Source organism: Lontra canadensis, unplaced genomic scaffold, assembly GCF_010015895.1.
Source record: "Lontra canadensis isolate GAN:19392208 unplaced genomic scaffold, GSC_riverotter_1.0 scaffold85, whole genome shotgun sequence".
NCBI lineage: Eukaryota > Metazoa > Chordata > Mammalia > Carnivora > Mustelidae > Lontra > Lontra canadensis.
The window spans coordinates 7,873,143-7,895,969 of record NW_022631079.1 but is presented as its reverse complement, the minus strand read 5'-3'; the positions used below and the strand labels follow the sequence as shown (position 1 = coordinate 7,895,969).

At 40.4% G+C, this 22,827-nt stretch overlaps 1 protein-coding gene across 5 annotated transcripts in view; it reads left to right on the top strand.

The window, feature by feature from the left end:
- The window catches only part of LGALS8 (galectin 8), a 39,173-nt gene that overhangs the window by 411 nt on the left and 15,935 nt on the right, over positions 1–22,827 (top strand). For all 5 annotated transcript variants that reach the window (XM_032883109.1, XM_032883107.1, XM_032883111.1 and 2 more), the window contains exon 2: positions 20,739–20,888. In XM_032883109.1, the coding sequence (XP_032739000.1) occupies positions 20,847–20,888 (42 nt within the window). In that variant the 5' untranslated portion in view covers positions 20,739–20,846. The remainder of the gene's footprint in view (positions 1–20,738; positions 20,889–22,827) is intronic.

Genomic DNA, 22,827 nt, shown 5'->3' with positions numbered 1-22,827 from the left:
ACACTTGGGGACGGACCTCCTCTGCTTTCCGGACTCTCCGCAGACACGTTCGTTCAAGATGCCGAGTCATTTGCAGCGTTAAAAAGTTGGGAGCGTAGTAGCTTTGACTGTCGGTGAAACGTGATGGTGGCATTTTGTGAAGCGAATAAACAGCGGGACCCGTCCCTTTGGGAATGACTGGTTTCACGCAAGCCTGTGGTTTAAACCGGGTACTCTCTGGTCTTGATGTAAATTATCAGTGTGGCCGTGGCATCTCTGTCCTTTCTGTTTGCTCGGATTCACCCTTCCTGAATTTGACGGAGCGGAAGGGTTTTGAGGTTTTGACTAATGTCTAAATTGATGGCAGGCTGGGGTTACATTTAGGTGGTAAACCTAGAGGGAGGCAGTATTTTGTTCATAGAAACTCGTAGATGCGGTTACTGCGTATTTGTGGTGCGGTGTAATGACAATTGGCGGAAGTAAATGTAGGAAGCTTCACTTTCGTTTCTCTTTTAGTTCTGCTCGACGACTTCAAGGATTCCTTGGAGCTAGTTAATGTGAACTTCTATCAGATGAGTACTTTTATCTTAATGCGCAGCAGCCCCCGCCCCTCCCCGCCGGTAGTAGTAGTTGTTTTAAGCCACAAGGGAGACTATGATATCATTGTTATCGAAGGGATTGGTGGTTTTTTTTTTGTTTTTGTTTTGTTTTGTTTTGTTTTTTTCAGATTTTATTTATTTATCTATTTGAGAGAGAGAGCGGGAGCATGAGCCCGGGGAAGGGACGGAGGGAGAGGGACAAGCAGACTCTCCGGGGAGCTGGGAGCCCAGATCAGGACCCCAGCCAGAGTCAGAGCTTAACTGACTGAGTCACCCAGGCACCCCTGGATTTTTTTTCTTTTTGCCTTGTTTAATGTGGAGGAGGAAGAGCAATGGCTCCTATTAAAATAAGAGCAAGCATTTATAAAGCACTTACTATTCCACTGTTTTATTAATTCATTTAATCGGAACAAACCTGTAAGGTGAATGCAATTCTTATTCTCACTTTACAGGTGAGAAGAGTTAAATGAGTATCTTTAGTAATTGTACAGGACTCTTTGCTATTATTTTATTTTTAGTAATAAATTCCACATTAGAGATTTTCTATGCATGTATTCTAAATTTATTATTTGGTTTTATTTTTGTTTGAGCAACTTTAGGATTTGGGTGGCAAAAATAAGGGACAATTAGTGCTAATTTTGCTTATCACAATTAACATTGTCTTTCCTCCTGCTGTTACTAACTTGCCTGCATGATCCGATAAACTTGGTCTTCTTTTTTAATTGAAGAATAATTGACATATATTGTGTTAGTTTCAGGTGTAACATTGAGTCTGTATTTACAAAGTTTATATACGTTATTTATGAAATGATCACAATAAATCTAATGAACATCTACCACCACAAAGTTGTTACAGTATTATTGACTATATGTATATGTAGTAAACGTCGGTTACTATAATGGAACCAACAGGAGTCTGCTCCGTGATGAGTCAGAGATAGAAACTACACCCTGGTGAGTTGTCCCACAGAGGAAGCTTTGTTTGCATCAAATAAGGAGATTCTGGGGAATAACTTTCAAAGCTGGGACTCCCCTAGGCAAGGTGAATGGGTTGTTATGTAAGTGAAGTTTGTGCTTCTCCTGGGTATTACATTAGTATTATAATGACGTCAAGGTAATTGTTGGTTATTCTGGAGGTCACTCCTTGGTCCATCTGTACAAGCCTGAGCAGGGGTTTAGGGCCACCAGAGTTCTTCCTCTGGTCATTATTATTTTTATTTTTATTTATTTATTTGAGAGAGAGAGAGAATGAGAGGAGAGAGGTCAGCAGGAGAAGCAGACTCCCTGCAGAGCAGGGAGCCATATTCGGAACTCAATCCCGGGACTCCAGGATCATGACTTGAGTCCAAGGCCCAGGTGCACCTTTGGTCATTATTGATTGAGATGTTTCCATCATGGGATATTATGCCACAGGGTCTTTTGCCTAAATTAAGACGTAAGCTGTAAAGAAGAGCTTAAGGAAAAATGCAGGATACCAAGGTTGGTGGGTAGAAGGAGGTGGGTGGTAAAGGTCATGTGTTGGGGGTCTAGTTGGTGATGTCACCCTACAAGATTGTTACAATATTAGTGACTATATTGCGCATTATATCCCTTTTATTATTTACTTTATAACTGAAAGATTCTGTCTCTTAATTTCCTTTACCTGTTTCCTCCATCCCTCCTACCCCTGTTCCTTCTGGCAACATGGGTCTCTTTTCTGTTTTGTTACATACTTCACTTAGCCTAACACCATCAAGATCCATCTGTGTTTGTTACAAATGTCAAGATGTCATTACTTCTTATGTCTGAGTCATATTCCATTGTACAAATAAACCACATCTTTACCAGTTCAACTATGATGGACATTAGGTTGCTTCCATATCTTAGCTATTGTAAATGCTGCTATGAACACAGGATTATATATGCCTTTCCTAATTCGTGTTTTTTATTTTCTTGGCTAAATATCAAGAAGTGGAATTGCTGGACCATATGACAGTTGTATTTTTAATTTTTGGAGGAACTTCCATGCTGTTTCCCACAGTGGCTGTACCAGTTTACATTCCCACCATCAGTGCACCAGGGTTCCCTTTTCTCCACATCCTTGTCCACACTTGTAATTTCTTGTCTTTTTGATTTTAGCCATTCTGACAGGTGTGAGGTGATCTCTCATTGTGGGTTTGGTTTGCATTTCCCTGGTGGTTAGTGATGTTGAGCATCTTTTCTTGTACCTGGTGCTTATCTGTATGTCTTCTTTGGAAAAAGGCCTATTCAGGTATTCTGTTCATTTTTTAATCATACTGTTTGCTTGATACTGAGTTGTATTATTTTATGTATTTTGGATATTTTATGTATGTATTTTATGTATTTTGGTTGTTAACCCCGATTGGGGTGTAATTTGCAAATATCTTCTCCCATTCAGTAGGTTTCCCTTTTGTTTTGTTGATGGTTTCCTTCACTGTGCAAAAGCTTTTTATTTTGTTGTTGGCCCATTTGTTAATGTTTTGTCCTTGCCTGAGGAGACAGAGCCAAAAAGATGCTGTTGACACTGATGTCAAAGAGCTTACTGCCTATGTTGTATGAGTTTTATGGTTTCAGGTCCTATATTTTGTAAGTTTTTAACCCGTTTTTAGTTTATCTTTGTATTTGTTACAAGAAAGTGGCCCAGTTTCTCTTTTGCATGTAGCTGTCCACGTTTTCAATGTCAGTTATTAAAGAGACTGTCTTTTCCTCATTGTTGCCTCCTTCGTCCTAAATTAATTGACCATGTAACCATGGGCTTATTTCTGCACTCTGTTGTGTTCTGTTCATCTCTTTGTTTTTTATTACTCTACCTTGTAGTGTACTTCGAAATCTCGGAGAATGATACCTCCAGCTTTGTTCTTCTTGTCAGGATTGCTTTGGCTATTTGTTTTTTGTTTCTGTTTGTTTGTTTGTTCTGTTTGTTCCATACAGATTTTAGGATTATATTTTCTAGTTCTGTGAAAAATGCCATTGGTATTTTGATGGGGATTGCATCAGATCTTTTTTTTTTTTTTTTAAGATTTTATTTATCTATTTGACAGAGAGATCACAGGTAGGCAGAGAGGAGAGGCAGGCAGGGAGGGGGGAAGCAGGCTCCCCGTGGAGCAGAGAGCCAGATGCAGGGCTCAATCCCATCATGACCTGAGCCCAAGGCAGAGGCTTTAACCTGCTGAGCCACCCAGGTGCCCTGCCTCAGCTCTTCTGATTGCTTAGGGTAGTTTGGACATTTTGACATTATTAATTCTTCCATTCGGTGAACATCGTATATCTTTCTATTTATTTGTGTCCTCTTCAGTTTCTTTCATCAGTGTCTTAGAGTTCTGAGATTCTAGGTCTTTCACCGCCTTGATTAAGTTTATCTCTAGGTACTTTATTCTTCTTGATGTAATGGTAAATGGGATTGTTAATATCTGTTCCTGAGATTCTACCTGTGATCTCTGTCTGTCAAATAAATAAATAAAATCTTTTTTTTTTTTTAAGATTTTATTTATTTATTCGACAGAGATCACAAGTAGGCAGAGAGGCAGGCAGAGAGAGAGAGAGAGGAGGAAGCAGGCTCCCTGCTAAGCAGAGAGCCCGATGTGGGGCTCGATCCCAGGACTCTGGGATCATGACCTGAGCGGAAGGCAGAGGCTTTAAACCACTGAGCCACCCAGGCGCCCCTAAATAAATAAAATCTTAAAAAAAAAAAAAAAGTGGATATTGAATTTAAGCAAATGATTTTTCTGCATCTATCGAGATGTTCATATGATTTTCATTCTGTTTTGTTAATGTGGTACAGCATGTTAAATTGTAAGGACCTATTTTATATTTTTATTTTAGCCAGAGGCTTCTATTGAGGTTAAACAATAACTTTGTTGTTTAACCCTTAAACTGTCCCTGCTCCCCTTCCCCCAGGGGACCTACTTAAAAACAAGTCCCAGAAACCAGCTCCAAGTAACAGAGCTCAAATACAAGGGTGGGTCAGTCCAGGTGGAGACATTAGATTAATGGGGGGGATGCATACTGTCTCCCTAGTTACCAAGGAGTATGGGCCCCGCTCTTTGGGAGCCTTTTGGGCGCCAATCCCAACCAAGGTGATAGGCTGGGTCAAATGTCTGCTAGGGTAAATTGTAACTCAGTTGGTCACCTAGCATCACTGTGGAGTTTCCTGTGTGTGTTACAATCTCATTGGCCACCTGCGCATGGCCAGGCCCAACTGCATGGCCTTTGCCCTTAAAAGCTAGTCTGTGAAACAGAGAAGGGTCGCCCTGTCTTGTAAGAGGTGCGTCCCCGAACGTTCGGTTAGATTCTTGATGCTTGGTGCTAAATAAAGCTTTGCTTGATCTTCGCTTTATATCAGTCTCGCTCCTTTATTCACGGACCCATTATTGGGGCATAACAAAATGATTTGCGGATATTGAAAGAACCTTGCATCCCCAGAATAAATCCCACCTGAGCACATGTATGGTCTTTTTAATGTATTGCTCAATTCAGTTTATTAATATTTTGTTGAGGATTTTTATAGCTATGGTCATCAGGGATATTGGCCTGTAACTTTTTGGTAGTGTCTTTGTATGGTTTGGTATCAGGGTAATGTTGGCCTTGTAGAATGAGTTTGGAGTGGAAGCATTCTTTGATCTAGTTTTTTGGAGGCGTTTGAGAAGAATAGGCATTAACAGTTCTTGAAATGTTTCATAGAATTCACCTGTGAAGGTTTCTAAGTCCTGGACTTTTATTAGGAGTTGTTTTTTTTTTTTTAATTAACATATAATGTATTATTAGCCCCAGGGGTACAAGTCTGTGAATTGCCAGGTTTACACTTAACAGTTCTCACAATAGCACACACTCTCCCCAGTTACCATAACCCAACCTCCCATCCCCCTAACCCTCAGTTTGTTTTGTGAGATTAAGAGTCTCATATGGTTTGTCTTCCTCCAGATCTCTCTTGTTTCATTTATTCCTTTCCTACCTCCCAAAGCCCCCACATTGCCTCTCAATTTATTAGTTTTTTGATTACTGATTCAATTTCATTCACAAGTGATTGGTTTCTTCAGATTTTGTTTCTTGCTGATTGAATCTTTTTTTTTTTTAAGATTTTGATTTATTTATTTGACAGAGATCACAAGTAGGCAGAGAGGCAGGCAGAGAGAGAGAGGGAGGGAAGCAGGCTCCCTGCTGAGCAGGGAGCCCGATGCAGGACTCGATCCCAGGACCCCGAGATCATGACCTGAGCCGAAGGCAGGAGCTTAACCCATTGAGCCACCCAGGCACCCTTGCTGATTGAATCTTGAAAGATGGTATGTTTCTAAGAATTTATCTATTTCTTCTAGGTTGTCCAGTTTGTTGGCATATAATCATTTGTAGTAGTCTCTTATGACCTATGTATTTCTATGGTATCAGTTATAACTTCTTTCATTTCTGATTCTACTTACCCTTGCCCTGTCTTTTTCTTGATGAGTCTGGTTAAAGGTTTATTAATATTGTTTCTTTCAAAGAACCCATTTCATTGAACTTTACCATTTTTTGTCTCCATTTATTTCTGCTCTGATATTTATTATTTCCTTCCTTTTACTAATTTTGTACTTCTTTTTTTTTCTGTTCTCCTGAGGTATAAGGTTGGATTGTTTATTTTTTGTTTTTCTTTTTCTTGAGGTAGGCTATGGACTTTCCTCTTAGAACTGCTTTTGCTACATCCCGTATGTTTTAGAATGTTGTGTTTTCATTTGTCTAATTTTCTCTGATTTTTTTCATGGATCCATTGGTTATTTAGTAGCATGTTCTTTGTCTTAACATGTTTGTGGAGGTTTTTTTTTTTTTTCTTCTTACTGTAAGTGATTTCTGGTTTCATTCCATTGTGTTTGGAAAAGTTGCTTGATACGATTTCAGTCTTTTTTAAATTCATTGAGACTTATTTTGTGGCCTAATGTGTGGTCTTTCCTAGAGAATTTCCGTGTGTACTTGAAAAGAATTAGTATCTGCTGTGTTGGGATTGGATGCTTTGTATATATCTATTCAGTCGATCTGGTCTAATGTATCTTCTAAGGCCAGTGTTTTCTTATTAATTTCCTGGTTGGGTGGTCTCTCCAGGGATGTAGGTGGGCGTTAAAGTTCCCCACTGTTACTGTATTGCTGTTAATTTATTCATTTGTGTTTGTTAATATTTGCTTTATTTATTTAGGAGCACCTATGTTGGGTGAATAAGTATTTACAATTGTTATATCTTCTTGTTGGGTTGATTTATCATTATGTAATGCCCTTGTCTCTTGTTACAGTCTTTGTTTTAAAATCTACTTTGTCTAAAATAAGTATTGCTATGCCATGTTCTTTTATTTCCTGTTTGTGTGGAATATATTTTTCCATCCTTTCACTTTGAATTGTTGTGTGTCTTTAGATCTGAAGTGAGTCTCCTGTGGGCAGTATATGGATAGGTCTGCTTGTTTATTTATTTATTTAAAAATTTATTTTAATTCCAGTATGGTTAATGTACAGTGGTATATTAATTCCAGGTGTACAGTACAATTCTCTGTAGTACTCCGTGCTCATGAAGATAAGTGTACTCTAATTCCCTTCACTTCTTTCACCCATATTCCAGCCCTTCCCCTCTGGTAACCTTCTGTTTGTTCTCTGTAGTTAAGAGTCTGTTTTTTGGTTTGTCTCTTATTTTTTCCTTTGTTTCTTAAATTCCACATATGAGTGAAATCATATGGTATTTTTCTTCGACTTATTTCACTTAGCATTATACTCTCTAGATCTGTTATGTTGTTGCACATGGCAGGATTTTATTCTTTTTTATGGCTGAATAATATTCCTGTGTGTGTGTGTGTGTGTGTGTGTGTGTGTGTGTATCCCACATCTTCTTTATCTTTTCATCTATTGATGGATACTTGGGTTGCTTCCAAAATTTGGCTGTTGTAAATAATGCTGCAGTGAACGTAGGGGTGCATATATCCTTTCAAATTGTTTTTGCATTCTTTGGATAAACATCCAGTAGTGCAAGTACTGGATCATAGAATAGTTCTATTTTTTATTTTTTGAGAAACTTCTGTACTGTCTCCCACAGTGGCTGTACCAGTTTGCATTTCTACCACGAGGGTTCCTTTTTCTCCACATCCTTGCCAGCACTGGTTGTTTCTTGTGTGTGTGTGTGTGTGTGTGTGTGTGTGTGTGTGTGTGTGTGTTTTAAGATTTTGTTTATTTATCTGACAGAGATCACAGGTAGGCAGAGAGGCAGGCAGAGAGAGAGGGGGAAGCAGGCTCTCTGCAGAACAGAGACCCCGATGCGGGGCTCAATCCCAGGACCCCGGGATCATGACCTGAGCCGAAGGCACAGGCTTTAACCCACTGAGCCACCCTGGTGCCTCCTCTTGTGTTTTTGATTTAGCTATATCTCATTGTGGTTTTGATTTGTATTTCCTTGATGTGAGTGATGTTGAGCATCTCTTCATGTGGCTGTTGGCCATCTGGATGTTGTCTTTGGAAAAATGTTCGTGTCTTCTGCCTATTTTAAAATTGGATTATTTGTGGGGTTTTGGTGTTGAGTTGTGTAAGTTCTGTATTATGTTTTGGATGTTAACCCTTTATCAGATATGTCATTTGCAGATATCTTCTCCCATTCATTAGGCTATCTTTTAGTTTTGTTGGTTGGTTCCTTTGCTGTGCAGAGCTTTTTATTTTGATGTAGTCTCAATAGTTTATTTTTGCTTTTGTTTCCCTTGCCTCAGGAAGCATATCTAGAAAGACATTGTTATGGCCTGTGTCAGATTAATTACTGCCTGTGTGCTCTTCAAGGATTTTTACAGTCTCAGGTCTCACATTTTGGTACTTAATCCATTTAGAGTTTATTTGTGTGTATGGTGTCAGAAAGTTCTTTTGCATGTCCAGTTTTCCAGATACCATTTATTGAAGAGAATGTCTTTTTCTTATTGCATATTCTTTTTTTTAAATTTCTTTTCACTGTTCCAGAATTCATTGTTTATGCACCACACCCAGCGCTCCATGCAATACACACCCTCCTTAATACCACCACCAGGCTCACCCCCATCCTCCTCCCCTCCAAAACCCTCAGTTTGTTTCTCAGAGTACACAGTCTCTCATGGTTCATCTCCCCCTCCGATTTCCCCCAGCTCCCTTTACCTCTCCATCTCCCAATGTCCTCCATATTATTCCTTTTACTCCACAAGTAAGTGAAACCATATGATAATTGACTCTTTCTGCTTGACTTATTTCATTCAGCATAATCTCCTCCAGTCCCGTCCATGTTGCTACAAAAGTTGGGTATTCATCCTTTCTGATGGAGGCATAATATTCCATTGTGTATATGGACCACATCTGCCTTATCCATTCGTCCATTGAAGGGCATCTTGGTTCTTTCCACAGTTTGGCGACCGTGGCCATTGCTGCTATGAACATTGGGGTACAGATGACCTTTCTTTTCACTACATCTGTATCTTTGTGGTAAATACCCAGTAGTGCAATTGCAGGGTCATAGGGAAGCTCTATTTTTAATTTCTTTCTTTTTTTTTTTAAAGATTTTATTTATTTATTTGACACAGAGAGAGAGAGATCACAAGTAGGCAGAGAGGCAGGTAGAGAGAGAGAGGGAAGCAGACTCCCCGTTCAGCAGAGAGCCTGATGCGGGGCTCGACCCCAGGACCCCGAGATCATGACCTGAGCTGAAGGCAGAGGCCTAACCCACTGAGCCACCCAGGTGCCCCTATTTTTAATTTCTTAAGGAATCTCCACACTGTTTTCCAAAGTGGCTGCACACTTGCATTCCTACCAACAGTGTAACAGTATTTTTTTTTTAATTTTTAAGATATATTTGATTTTTTTTTAATATTTATTTATTTGACAGAGATCACAAGTAGGCAGAGAGGCAGGCAGAGAGAGAGAGGAGGAAGCAGGCTCCCTGCCAAGCAGAGAGCCCGATGCGGGGCTCGATCCCAGGACCCTGAGATCATGACCCGAGCCAAAGGCAGAGGCTTAACCCACTGAGCCACCCAGGTGCCCCAGTGTAACAGTATTAAAATAGCTATTAACTCTTCTCCTTTCTCCACATCATCTTCAACACATGTTGTTTACTGTCTTGTTGATTTTGGCCATTCTAACTGCTGTAAGGTGGTATCTCAGTGTGGTTTTGATGGGAATCTCCCTAATGGCTAATGATGATGAACCCTTTTTCATATGTCTGTTAGCCCTTTGTATGTCTTCATTGGAAAAGTGTCTGTTCATGTTCTGCGCATTTTTTTATGTGATTGTCTGTTTTGTGTGTGTTGAGTTTGAGGAGTTCTTTATCGATCTTGGATATCAGCCCTTTGTCTGTACTATCATTTGCGAATATCTTCTCCCATTCCATGGGTTACCCTTTGTTTTGTTGACTGTTTCCTTTGCCATACAGAAAGAAGCTTTTGCTCTTGATGAGGTCCCAAAAGTTCATTTTCACTTTGTTTCCTTTGCCTTTGGAGACATACCTTGAAAGGAGTTGCTGTGGCCCATGTCAAAGATGTTATTGCCTTTGTTCTCCTCTAGGATTCTGATAGACTCCTGCCTCACCTTGAGGTCTTTTATCCATTTCGAGTGTATCTTTGTGTATGCTGTAAGAGAATGGTTGAGTTTCATTCTTCTACACATAGCTGTCCAATTTTCCCAGCACTATTTATTAAGAGACTATCTTTTTTCCAATGTATATTTTTTTTCCTGCTTTGTCAAAGATTATTTGACCATAAAGTCAAGGGTCCGTATCTGGGATCTCTACTCTATTCCACTGGTCCAAGTGTCTGTTTTTATGCCAGTACCATGCTGTCTTGGTGATCACAGCTTTGTAGTAAAGCCTAAAATCAGGCCATGTGATGCCCCCAGTTTTTTTTTTTTTTTTCCAACATTTCCTTAGCAATGTGGGGTCTTCTGGTTCCATACAAATTTTAGGATTGTTTGTTCCAGCTCTTTGAAAAATGCCAGTGGAATTTTGATTGGAATGGTATTGAAAGTATAGATTGCTCTAGGCAGTATAGACATTTTAACAATGTTTATTTTTCTGATCCATGAGCATGGAATATTTTTCCATCTTTTTGTGTCTTCTTCAGTTTCTTTCATGAATGTTCTGTAGTTCCTTGAGTACAGATCTTTTATCTCTTTGGTTAGATTTATTCCCAGGTATCTTATGGTTTAGGATGCTATAGTAAATGGAATCGATTCTCTAATTTCCCTTTCTGTATTTTCATTGTTAGTGTATAAGAAAACAACTGATTTCTGTACATTGATTTTGGATCCTGCCACATTACTGAATTGCTGAATGAGTTCTAGTAGTTTGGGGGTGGAGTCTTTTGGGTTTTCCATATAAAGTATCATGTCACCTGTGAAGAGAGAGAGTTTGACATCTTCATTGCCAATTTGAATACCTTTTATTTCTCTTTGTTGTCTGATTGCTGATTGCTAGGACTTCTGGTACCATATTGAATAAGAGTGGTGAGAGTGGGCATCCTTGTTGTGTTCCTGATCTCAGAGGGAAGGCTGTGAGCTTTTCCCCATTGAGGATGATATTCGCAGTGGGTTTTTCATAGATTTTATGAAGTTGAGGAATGTTCCCTCTATCCCTATACTTTGAATTGTTTTAATCAGGAACGGATGTCTTATTACATATTCTTTTCCCCCATTGCATATTCCCTCATTTGTCAAAGATTAATTGGCCATAACATTGTAGGTTTATTTATTTGCATTCTATTCTTTTCCATTGATCTTTGTGTCTATTTTTGTTCCATACTGTTTTAATTACTAAAAGCTTTGTAATATAACTTGAAATCTGGAATCGTGATACCTCCAGCTTCATTTTTCTTTTTCAAGATTGCTTTGGCTATTTGGGGTACTTTATGGCTTCTCACAAATTTTAGGATTATTTGTTACAGTTCTGTGAAAAATGTTGGTATATTGATAGGGATTACATTAAGTGTGTAGATTGCTTTGGGTGGTATGGACAGTTTAACAATATTTGTTCTTGTAATCCATGAACACGGAATGTTTTTCCATTTGTTTTTGTCAACTTCAGTTTTTTGGTTTTTTTTTTTCATCAGTGTTTTATCATTTTTAGAGTACAGGTCTTTTACCTCCTTGGTTAAGTTTATTCTTAGGTATTTTACTATTTTGGGTGCTGTTGTAAATGGGAGTTTTCTTAATTTTTCTTTTTGCTGCTTCATTATCAGTATACTGAAATGCAGTGGATTTCTGTGCATTGATTTTGTATCTTGCAACTTTACTGAATTGCTTTATCAGTTCTAGTAGTTTTTTTGGTGGGGTCCTTAGGGTTTTTTTGTATAGAGAAGCATGTCATCTGCAAATAGTGCCAGTTTTACTTATTCCTAAGTAATTTGGATCCCTGTTATTCTTTTTTCTTGTCTCATTGTTGTGGCTAGTACTTCTAGTACTATGTTCAATAAAAGTGGTGGGAGTGGACATTCTTATCTTAATTCCTAACCTTACGGGAAAAGTTCTCAGTTTCTCCCATTTAGGATGATATTAGCTGTGGGTTTTTTAATCTGTGACCTTCATTATGTTGAGATATGTTGCCTCTAACCCTACTTTGTTGAGCATTTTTATCATGAATAGTACTTGTTCTTTGTTAGATACTTTTTCTGCATCTATTGAGATGATTATATGGTTCTTATCCTTTCTCTTTCTAAAATTTTTTTAAAGATTTTATTTATTTATTTGACAGAGATCACAAGTAGGCAGAGAAGCAGGCAGAGAGAGAGGAGGAAGCAGGCTTCCTGCTGAGCAGAGAGCCTGATGCCTGGACCCTGGGATCATGACCTGAGCCAAAGGCAGAGGCTTAACCCACTGAGCCACCCAGGCGCCCCTCTTATCCTTTCTCTTATTGATGTGTTATATCACATTTATTGATTTGGGAATACTGAACCACCCTTGAATCCAAGAATAAGTCCCACTTGATAGTGGTGAATGATATTTTTAATGTATTTTTTTATTCAATTTGCTAATATTCTGTTGAGGATTTTTTTTTTAAGATTTTATTCATTTGACAGACAGAGATCACAACTAGACAGAGAGGCAGGCAGAGAGAGAGGAGGAAGCAGGCTCCCTGCTGTGCAGAGAGCCCCATGTGGGGCTCGATCCCAGGACCCCGAGATCACAACCCGAGCAGAAGGCAGAGGCTTAGCCCACTGAGCCACCCAGGGGCCCCGTCTCTTGCTACTTTTAAATGCTCTCATTATCACCACTTTGTGCCATTTTAATTACTTTGTGTCGTGGTGTGGGCCACTTTGGGTTGATTCTCTTGGGGGATCTCTGTATCCCATAGATCTGGATATCTGTTTCCTTGCCCAGACTTGGGAAGATTTCAGCTATTACTTCAAATAAATTTCCTGCCCCCTATTTCTCTCTTCTCCATCTAAGATTTCTATACTGCAAATGTTATGCTTGATGGAGTCACTGAGTTCCCTGAGTCTATTCTCATTTTGCATTTTTTTTTCTCTTAACTGCTTAGCTTGATTACTTTCCATTACTCTGTCTTCCAGGTCACTGATTCATTCTTCTGCTTTGGTACCCTGCTGTCTATTCCATTAGTGTATTTTTAATCTCATTTGTTTTGTCCTTCATCTTTGCTTGGATCTTCTTTATCTCTGTTCAGGGTCTCACTGACATCCTCCACTTTTTTCTCATATCCAGTGATATGATTATTACTTTAGATTCTCTGTCAGGCATATAACTTATCTCCATTTTGCTTAGGTCTCTTGCTGTGGTCTCTCCTGTTCTTTCATTTGGCAACTATTTCTCTGTCTCCTCATTTTGTCTAATTCTCTGTGTCTGTTTCTGTGTGTTAGGAGAGTCACCGATGTCTCCTGGTCTTGAAAGTCGTGGCTTTATGAGGATTTCCTGTAGTGTCCTCTAGTGCGGTGTCCCTGTTCTGGAACCTGGTGCCTCAGGGGTGTGTCCTGTGTGTGTTACATGCACCCTGCTGTGGTGGCTGAGCCCCTTGTGACTTCAGTCCTCAGTGGCTCTCTTTGTTGTGGGCAGTGTTTGGTCCTTGCAGTGCGAGTGGACCCGTCTTGGGCTGCTAGGGCTTGAGTTGAGTCAGAACAAGCATTTGCCAGAGCTGTGGTAGCTCTGAACTTCTGGGTGCTCTTTGTTGTTCCCTGTGAAGCTTTAGTTGGTGGGTGGGACCTGCAGTCAGAGCAGACGTCTGCCTCCACTCCTCTGCTGGGTCAGCGGTCAGACTGGTATGTGTGGTCATATTCCCCGCGCCCCAGGGCAGTAGTCACTGGGAGTCAGGCCAGCCCCTGCCAGGGCTGCTCGCACACTGCCTGGCTTGTGGCCCGGCTTTGAATGGGCCCCATCCAGGAGTGTATTAGAGGCTGTAGATCTGTAGCATGGGGGGCGTGTGTGTGTGTGTGTGTGTGTGTGTGTGTGTGTGTGGTGGGCAGCAGTGTTAGCAAGGTTTGCACACTGCTGATTTTCTACAGGAGAGGTCCAGAAGTGAACTGAAGCACGCCTGGCTGGAAGGGGGCATATTCCTGAAGGCCAGGGAGCGGGGAGTGATGGAAGCAAGTTAGGTAGTGAAAGTCAGCACAGTGCTGGTTCCCACAGATTGCTCTGTATTTATGCTGGGGGGAGGGTGGGGGAGGGAAATGGTGCTTGTCAGTTTCTTTGTTCCTGGTGGAGTATTCCAGTGACCCCTGCCCCTCTAGGACCTGCTCTGAGATTAGTAAATAAATCTCCCTCCCATGGGCCCCAAGCATTTTTCAAATTGCTGCTTCTATTCTGTATCTCTCTAGGCTGTTTGTTGGGCTCTTTCTTTAAGGGCAAGGACTGAGCTGCTCATTCTCGGGGCTCTTCCACAGCTGGGCCCACTGATTTTTAGAATTCCAGACTTAAAGTCCCACTGGTTGAACAGGCTCACAAAATTCAGCCCCTCTGGCTTTCAAAGCCAAATATTAAGGGAATTCGTCTTCCCCGTGTGATCTTAGTGCGATAGTCTGTTCCCCTTCTCCCGGCCTGCGCGTTCCTCCCATCTTTGGGAGGCTCATAGTCTGTTTAGCTCCTCACTGTGTTTCTACCCTTCCTGCCCTCTTTCGTGTTGTCTTTTCTGTGCATTTAGTTCTGGAGTTTGTTCTGCCTTCAGGTGGTTTTCTGGTTTTTTGTTTTTGTTTTTTTTATGCTGATATGGGTGTTGTCTAATTCTGTCTGTGGAACAGGGTGAGCTGAGGGTTCTACTGCACCATCTTCCCGGCATCCCTCCTGAGAGGTCCGAATCAAAGGAGCGAGACTGATACAAAGCGAAGGTCAAGCAAAGCTTTATTTCACGCCAAGCATCGAGGGTCAAACCTGACCATTCGGGGCCACCTTTTACAGAGAAAGCGACCCCTCCCAGCCTCACAGACTAACTTTTATAGAGCAAAGGCCACGTGGTTGAGCCTGGCCACACACAAGTGGCCAGTGAGATTGCAACACACAGAGAAAGCTGCACAGTCATGCTGGGTCACACACGGGTGTCCAGTTGAATTACAATTCACCCCATAGTAGCTCTTTTGAACTAGCCTATCTCCTTGGTCAGAATTGGCGCCCGAAAGGCGCGGCCCACACTCCTTGGTAGCTAGGGAGACAGTCTGCGCCCCCACTGATTGGATGTCTCCACCTTCCCACTCCTTCCTGCATCTAGGTTCTGTTATCTCCACCTGACCTGACCCGCCCTCGTATTTGGGCTCTGTTACCAGGGACTGGTGGACCACATTTTACTGGTTTCCCAGACTTGCTTTTTAAGTAAGTCCCCTCGGGAGGGGGAGGGGCAGGGTCAGTTTAAATTTTACTGCATAAACAACAAAATGGCTGTTCAACCGAGGTGGAGCAGCTCTGGCCATATAGGCCCTTACAGTCCACCTTATGGTTTTTTTTTGTTTTTTCGTTTTGTTTAGTTTTGTGAAATGTACTCAGCCATCCTACGTCTTTTAATGAGCATTTAGTCCATTTACATTAAAAGTAATTATTGAAAAGTATGTATTTATTGCCATTTTATTGATTGTTTCCTGGTTGATTTTGTAGTTCCCTTTTCTTCTCTTGTGATTTTATGACTTTCTTCCATGTGATGTTTGGATTCCTTTCTCTTTTATGTGTGTTTGTCTATTACAGGCTTTTAGTTTGTGGTTACCATGAGGTTCATATATAACAACCTCGTATATAGCAGTCTGTTTTAAGTTGGTGGTTGCATAAGTTGGCGCATGTTGTAAAAGCACTACGTTTTTACTCTCGTTCCATGTCTTTTTAATGTCGTCTTACATCCTTTTATTTTGCGTGTCTCTTGACTAATTATTGTAGATAAAATTGATTTTACTGCTTTTTCTTTTAACCTTCATACTAATTTTCTCTGTTATTGATCTGCTATCTGAACCATATGTTTGCCTTTACCAGAGAGATTTTTAAAATGTATTTCTTATTTCTCGTTATGGTGTTTTCTGCTTAAAAAATCCCTTTAATATTTCTTGTAGAGCCAGTTTAGTGGTGATGCAGTAAGTTCCTTAGCTTTTGCTTTTCTGGGAAACACTACCTCCCCTTCAGTTCGGAATGATGACCTTGCTGGGTAGAGTATTCTTGTTTTTCCTTTTAGCACTTTGAATATATTGTGTTTCTCGCTCTTGGACTGAGAGGTTTTGCTGAAAAAATCAGCTGATAATCCAAGGGGGGGGGGTCTGCCCTTTTTTTTTTCCTCTTGGTGCTTTTAAGATTCTCACTTTATTTTTAACCTTTTAATTGTAACATGACTTTGAGTGGATTTTTGTGGGTTCATTTTGGGGGAGACTCTCTGTGCTTCTTGGAACTGGATGTCTGTTCCCTCCCTCAGGTTTGGGAAATTTTTGGCCATTATTTCTTTAAAAAGTTGTTTGCCTTCTTTTTTTTTTTTTTTTTTCCTGCGACCCCTATACTGTGAATGTTAGCATACTTGATATTGTCCTAGAGGTCCCTTAAACTATCTTGTACTTAAACTTATTATTTTCTTTTTTTACTGTTCATTATGGATGATTTCCACTACCCTGTCTTCCAGACCTCTGATCCATTTTTCTGTATCTAATCTGCTGTTTATTCCCTCTATTGTATTTTTCATTTCTGTTATTGTATTTGAAGAATACAGTTGAAGACTGTGATTGGTACTTTCTTATATTTTCTGTTTGTTGAAGTTCTCAATGTCTTCACTCATTTCTTCTCCCTAGGTCAGTGTCTTTTTGACCATTACTGTGAATTATTTATTGGGTAGATTTCTTTTTTTTTTTTTTTTTAAGATTTTATTTATTTATGAGAGAGAGAGAGAGCGAGCACAGGCAGACAGAATGGCAGGCAGAGGCAGAGGGAGAAGCAGGCTCCCTGCCGAGCAAGGAGCCCAATGTGGGACTCGATCCCAGGACGCTGGGATCATGACCTGAGCCGAAGGCAGAGCCTTTAACCCACTGAGCCACCCAGGTGCCCCTCTACTAATGTATATTTTAAATCACTATTTCCTGCACTGATGATCCAAAATTATATATTTATTTACTTAAATTTTTTATTAATGACTTTTCAGTGTTCTGGAATTCATTGTTTATGCGCCGCACCCAGTGCTCCATGCAATACGTGCCCTCCACAATACCCACCACCAGGCTGGCCCAACTTCCCACCCCCCGCCCTTTCAAAACCCTCAGAATGTTTTTCAGAGTCCATAGTCTCTCATGGTTCATCTCCCCTTCCAATTTCCCTCAACTCCCTTCTCCATCTCCCTGTGTCCTCCGCGTTATTTTTTATGCTCCACAAATAAGTGAAACCATATGATAATTGACTCTCTCTGCTTGACTTATTTCACTCAGCATAATCTCTTCCAGTCCCGTCCATGTTGCTACAAAAGTTGGGTATTCATCCTTTCTGATGGAGGCACAATACTCCATAGTGCATATGGACCACATCTTCCTTATCCATTCGTCCGTTGAAGGGCATCTTGGTTCTTTACACAGTTTGGTGACCGTGGCCATTGCTGCTACAAACATTGGGGTCCAGATGGCCCTTCTTTTCACTACATCTGTATCTTTGGGGTAAATACCCAGTAGTGCAATTGCAGCGTCATAGGGAAGCTCTATACTTAATTTCTTGAGGAATCTCCACACTGTTCTCCAAAGTGGCTGCACCAACTTGCATTCCCACCAACAGTGGAAGAGGGTTCCCCTTTCTCCACATCGTCTCCAACACACGTTGTTTCCTGTCTTGCTAATTTTGGCCATTCTAACTGGTGTAAGGTGGTATCTCAAGGTGGTTTTAATTTGAATCTCCCTGATGGCTAGTGATGATGAACATTTTTTCATGTGTCTGATAGCCATTTGTATATTTTCATTGGAGAAGTGTCTGTTCATGTCTTCTGCCCATTTTTTTGACATGATTACCTGTTTTGTGTGTGTTGAGTTTGAGAAGTTCTTTATAGATCCTGGGTATCAGCCTTTTGTCTGTACTGTCGTTTGCAGATATCTTCACCCATTCCGTGGGTTGCTTCTTTGTTTTGTTGACTGTTTCCTTTGCTGTGCAGAAGCTTTTGATCTTGATGAAGTCCCAAAAGTTCATTTTCGCTTTTGTTTCCTTTGCCTTTGGAGACCTATCTTGAAAGAAGTTGCTGTGGCTGATATAGAAGAGGTCACTGCCTATGTTCTCCTCTACGATTCTGATGGATTCCTGTCTCACGTTGAGGTCTTTTATCCATTTCGAGTTTATCTTTGTGTACGGTGTAAGAGAATGGTCGAGTTTCAATCTTCTACATATAGCTGTCCAGTTTTCCCAGTACCATTTATTGAAGAGACTGTCTTTTTTCCATTGTATATTTTTTCCTGCTTTGTTGAAGATTATTTGACCATAAAGTCAAGGGTCCATATGTGGGCTCTTTACTCTGTTCCACTGGTCCAAGTGTTTGCTTTTATGCCAGTACCATGCTGTCTTGGTGATCACAGCTTTGTAGTAAAGCTTGAAATCAGGCAACGTGATGCCCCCAGTTTTGTTTTTCTTTTTCAACATTTCCTTAGCAATTCGGGGTCTCTTCTATTCCATACAAATTTTAGGATTATTTGCTCCAGCTCTTTGAAAAATACCGGTGGAATTTTGATCAGAATGGCATTAAAAGTATAGATTGCTCTTGGCAATATAGACATTTTAACAATGTTTATTCTTCCGATCCAAGAACATGGAATGGTCTTCCATCTTTTTGTGTCTTCTTCGATTTCTTTCATGAATGTTCTGTAGTTCCTCGAGTACAGATCCTTTACTTCTTTGGTTAGGTTTATTCCCAGGTATCTTATGACTCTTGGTGCTATAGTAAATGGCATCAATTCTCTAATTTCCCTTTCTGTGTTTTCATTGTTAGTGTATAAGAAAGCAACTGATTTCTGTACATTGACTTTGTATCCTGCCACCTTACTGAATTGCTGTATGAGTTCTAGTAGTTTGTGGGTAGAGTCTTTTGGGTTTTCCATATAAAGTATCATGTCATCTGCAAAGAGAGTTTGACTTCTTCATTGCCAATTTAGATACCTTTTATTTCTTTGTTGTCTGATTGCTGTTGCTAGAACTTGTAATACTGTGTTGAACAAGAGTGGTGAGAGTGGGCATCCTTGTGTTCCTGATCTCAACGGGAAGTCTGTGAGCTTTTTCCCATTGAAGATGATTTTTGCTGTGGGTCTTATATAGATAGATTTTATTAAGTTCAGGAATGTTCCCTCTATTCCTATAATTGGAAGTGTTTTAATCAGGAATGGATGCTGGATTTTGTCAAATGCTTTTTTTGCATCAACTGAGAGGACCATGTGGTTCTTCTCTCTTCTCTTATTGATTTGTTCTATCACATTGATTGATTTGCGAATGTTGAACCGTCCTTGCAACCCAGGGATGAATCCCACCTGGTCATGGTGGATAATCTTTTTAATGTGCTGTTGGATCGTATTTGCTATTTGCTAGGATCTTGTTGAGAATATTAGTGTCCATATTCATCAGTGATACTGGTCTGAAATTCTCCTTTTTGGTGGGGTCTTTGCCTGGTTTGAGGATCAGGGTAATGCTGGCTTCATAAAAAGAGTCTGGAAGTTTCCTTCTGCTTCAATTTTTTGAAACAGCTTCAGGAGAATAGGTGTTATTTCTTCTTTGAAAGTTTGGTAGAATTCCCCAGGGAATCCGTCAGGTCCTGGGCTCTTGTTTTTTTGGGAGGTTTTTGATCACTGCTTCAATCTCGTTACTAGATGTTGGTCTATTCAGGTTGTCACTTTCTTCCTGGTTCAATTTTGGGAGTTTATAGTTTTCCAGGAATGCATCCATTTCATCTAGGTTGCTTAACTTATTGGCATATAACTGTTGATAATAACTTCTGATGATTGTTTCTACTTCCTTGGTGTTAGTTGTGATCTCTCCCTTTTCATTCATAATTTTATTAATTTGGGTCTTCTCTCTTTTCTTTTGGATTAGTTTGGCCAATGGTTTATCGATCTTATTCTTTCAAAAAAACCAGCTTCTAGTTTCATTGGTGCGTTCTACTGTTTCTCTAGTTTCTACCTCATTGATCTCTGCTCTAATCTTGATTATTTCCATTCTTGTGTGTGGGTTTGGCTTAATTTGTTGTTCATTCTCCAGTTCTTTAAGGTGTAGAGATAGCTGGTATATTCTGGATTTTTCAATTTTTTGAAGCAAGGCTTGGATAGCTATATATTTCCCCCTTAGGACTGCCTTTGCTGTATCCCATAGGTTTTGGACCGAATCGTCTTCATTCTCATTGGTTTCCATGATTTAAGTTCTTTGTTTTCCTGGTCGATCCAAGCATTCTTAAGCAAGGTGGTCTTTAGCTTCCAGGTGTTTGAGTTCCTTCCAAACTTTTCCTTGTGGTTGAGCTCCAGTTTCAAAGCAGTGTGATCTAAGAATATGCAGGGAATAATCTCAATCTTTTGGCATCCGTTGGGCCCTGATTTGTGACCCAGTATGTGGTCTGTTTTGGAGAAGGTTCCATGTGCACTTGAGAACAAAATTACTTAGTGTGCACGTACACAATGAAAGAATTGGGGTCACAGCTTTGATTGTAATATCCTATTATTTGGTAGATATAAGTAAAATAATTTGTAATTTAAATTAAAAACAGTTAAAAAGAAAAATAATGCATGCTAATTTTTCTTTCTGACTTTTAATTTTACACAGGGCAAGAGCATCAGTTTCAATCTGGGAAGCCATTAAATGAAACTTGCTTAAAATCTTAGATCCTACACAGAGGAGAGACCTCAACCAACAGTAAGGTGGAAAAGAGTGATGTTGTCCTTGACAAACCTGCAGAATATCATCTCTAACCCGGTACGTGATTGCTATACAATCACTTTTTATCTGTGGCAGGATTTAGAGCAAATCCAATTGGATAGTAATTGTCCATTGCTGGGGAGAAGAGACCATCAAATTCAGTAAACATATGGAAAGGGACTGTGACAGGGACTGTGGTGGAGCTCAGTCTAGTGGAGGACGAAGTCAACGGTGACAATACAGGGTGGTGAGGACGTGTTCTGAATGGAGAGCATGGGGGTACAGTGCGGGGAAGCCAGCTTTGGTGGTGGTGGGAAGATAATCACAAGACATAATTTTCAAAGGAAAATGGATTAATTGCTCTACAAATTTTTAATTTTCTTTTTTCTTTAGACCCGGTTCATGAGAAGTAAATGTCTCAGCTTTTCCCTCTGCCTTTCAAATACTGTTTCATACTTGTATGGGGAAAAGGTCAAAAGCTAGGGGCAAGATGGCAAAAGAGAAGAATTAGGGTCTTGTGGTCCAAAAGCCCCAGTGACTGCAATTGCTGGAAGTTTCAGGAACATCCCGGGAAGTAATGAACTTGTTTTAATGTGGTGGCAACAATCTTTAGAAATGGCTGGTTTCCACATATCTGAAGCTGAATCCTGAATTTAGGTCTGAGGTAGAGTTGCTGCTTTTCTTTTGTAACCATCCCCCAGGAGACTGGTGGGCAAGAGAGACAGGGTGTGAGTCCTTAAAGCAGGTAAGCCAGTCTCATTAGTGTTCGTGGTCCCCTTTTTTTGTTAGTTACTTTCTAGTGGTAACTCTTTTTTATCCAGGTTTTGATGTCATTGTGCAGAGCAGGGACAACCAGCACTCAAGCAAGTTCCATTTTAGAAGAAATAGCCTTCAGTAGTAGGCGTCCCTTAAAAAGGAAGACCGAGTTTGAAGTCAGTGAGACATTTAAAATGATTTTCTGTATCTTTGAGTTAAAAACATCTCAAGGTTGGGGATGCCCAGGTAGTTCAGTTGGTTAAGTGTCTTGATCTCAGGGCCCTGAGTTCAAGCCCCACACCGGGCTCCGTGCTGGGCGTGGAGCCTACTTAAAAAACAACAGCAACAACATCTCAAGGTTGTAGATGGACTTTCTGCAAAGATTAAAAAAAAAAACAAACCTGTCCACAAGGGTGCCTGGAGTACAGTCCTGGCTCCCACAGTCCTCCCTCCCACTTAAAGGAGGCGGAAGGGATGGTTGGGTGATGCTCCACAGTTCTGCCCTTCCTGCACGAAGGTGCCTCCTCTGAGTGTGATTTAGAGTCATTTTTTAGATTAAAATCCCTGTGCATCCTGGTACAAGCATGCTGATGATTCCTGTAATTTCTGGCTTTAGCACATTCAGCTGAAGGGTCGAAACAAGAGTACACTGACGTTCATTTCCTGCCGAAGGGCCCAGAGACAGTGCTGCTCCAGGGCAGGAAACAGCCAGGGCATCCATACAGCCTCGCTCCTGCTCTGAGGGTAGTTTCTGGTGACACATTCTTCCACAGTAAAGATTTTTGGCGGATAGCCTTTCTTTCTTTTCCTTTTTTTTTAAAAAAGCTTTTCTGTATTATAGTCTGTTTTCACAAGCAGAAAAGGGTAGAGATAGAAAGATTGACCTGAATAGCAAAAATGACATTTTGCTGGGGCAGCACGTCCTACTCTTGATTTTGGCTCAGGTTGTGATCTCAGGGTCATGAGATCGAGCTCTGTGTTGGGCTCTGTGCTTGGTGCAGAGTTTGCTTGGAATTCTTTCTCTCCCTGCTCCCCAACGCCCCATGCCTTTCTCTATTTCTGTCTCTCAATCTCTCTAAAATAAATCTTTAAAAAATCTTTAAAAAAAATCTTTAAAAAAATGACATTGTGCTCTGTCATTAACTTATTAAAGCAATGTTCATAGCACCAAGTGCTCACACTGCTATGCTCACTAACAAAATAACTGTAATGCAAGAAAATAGTTCTTTTTAAGTCTAGG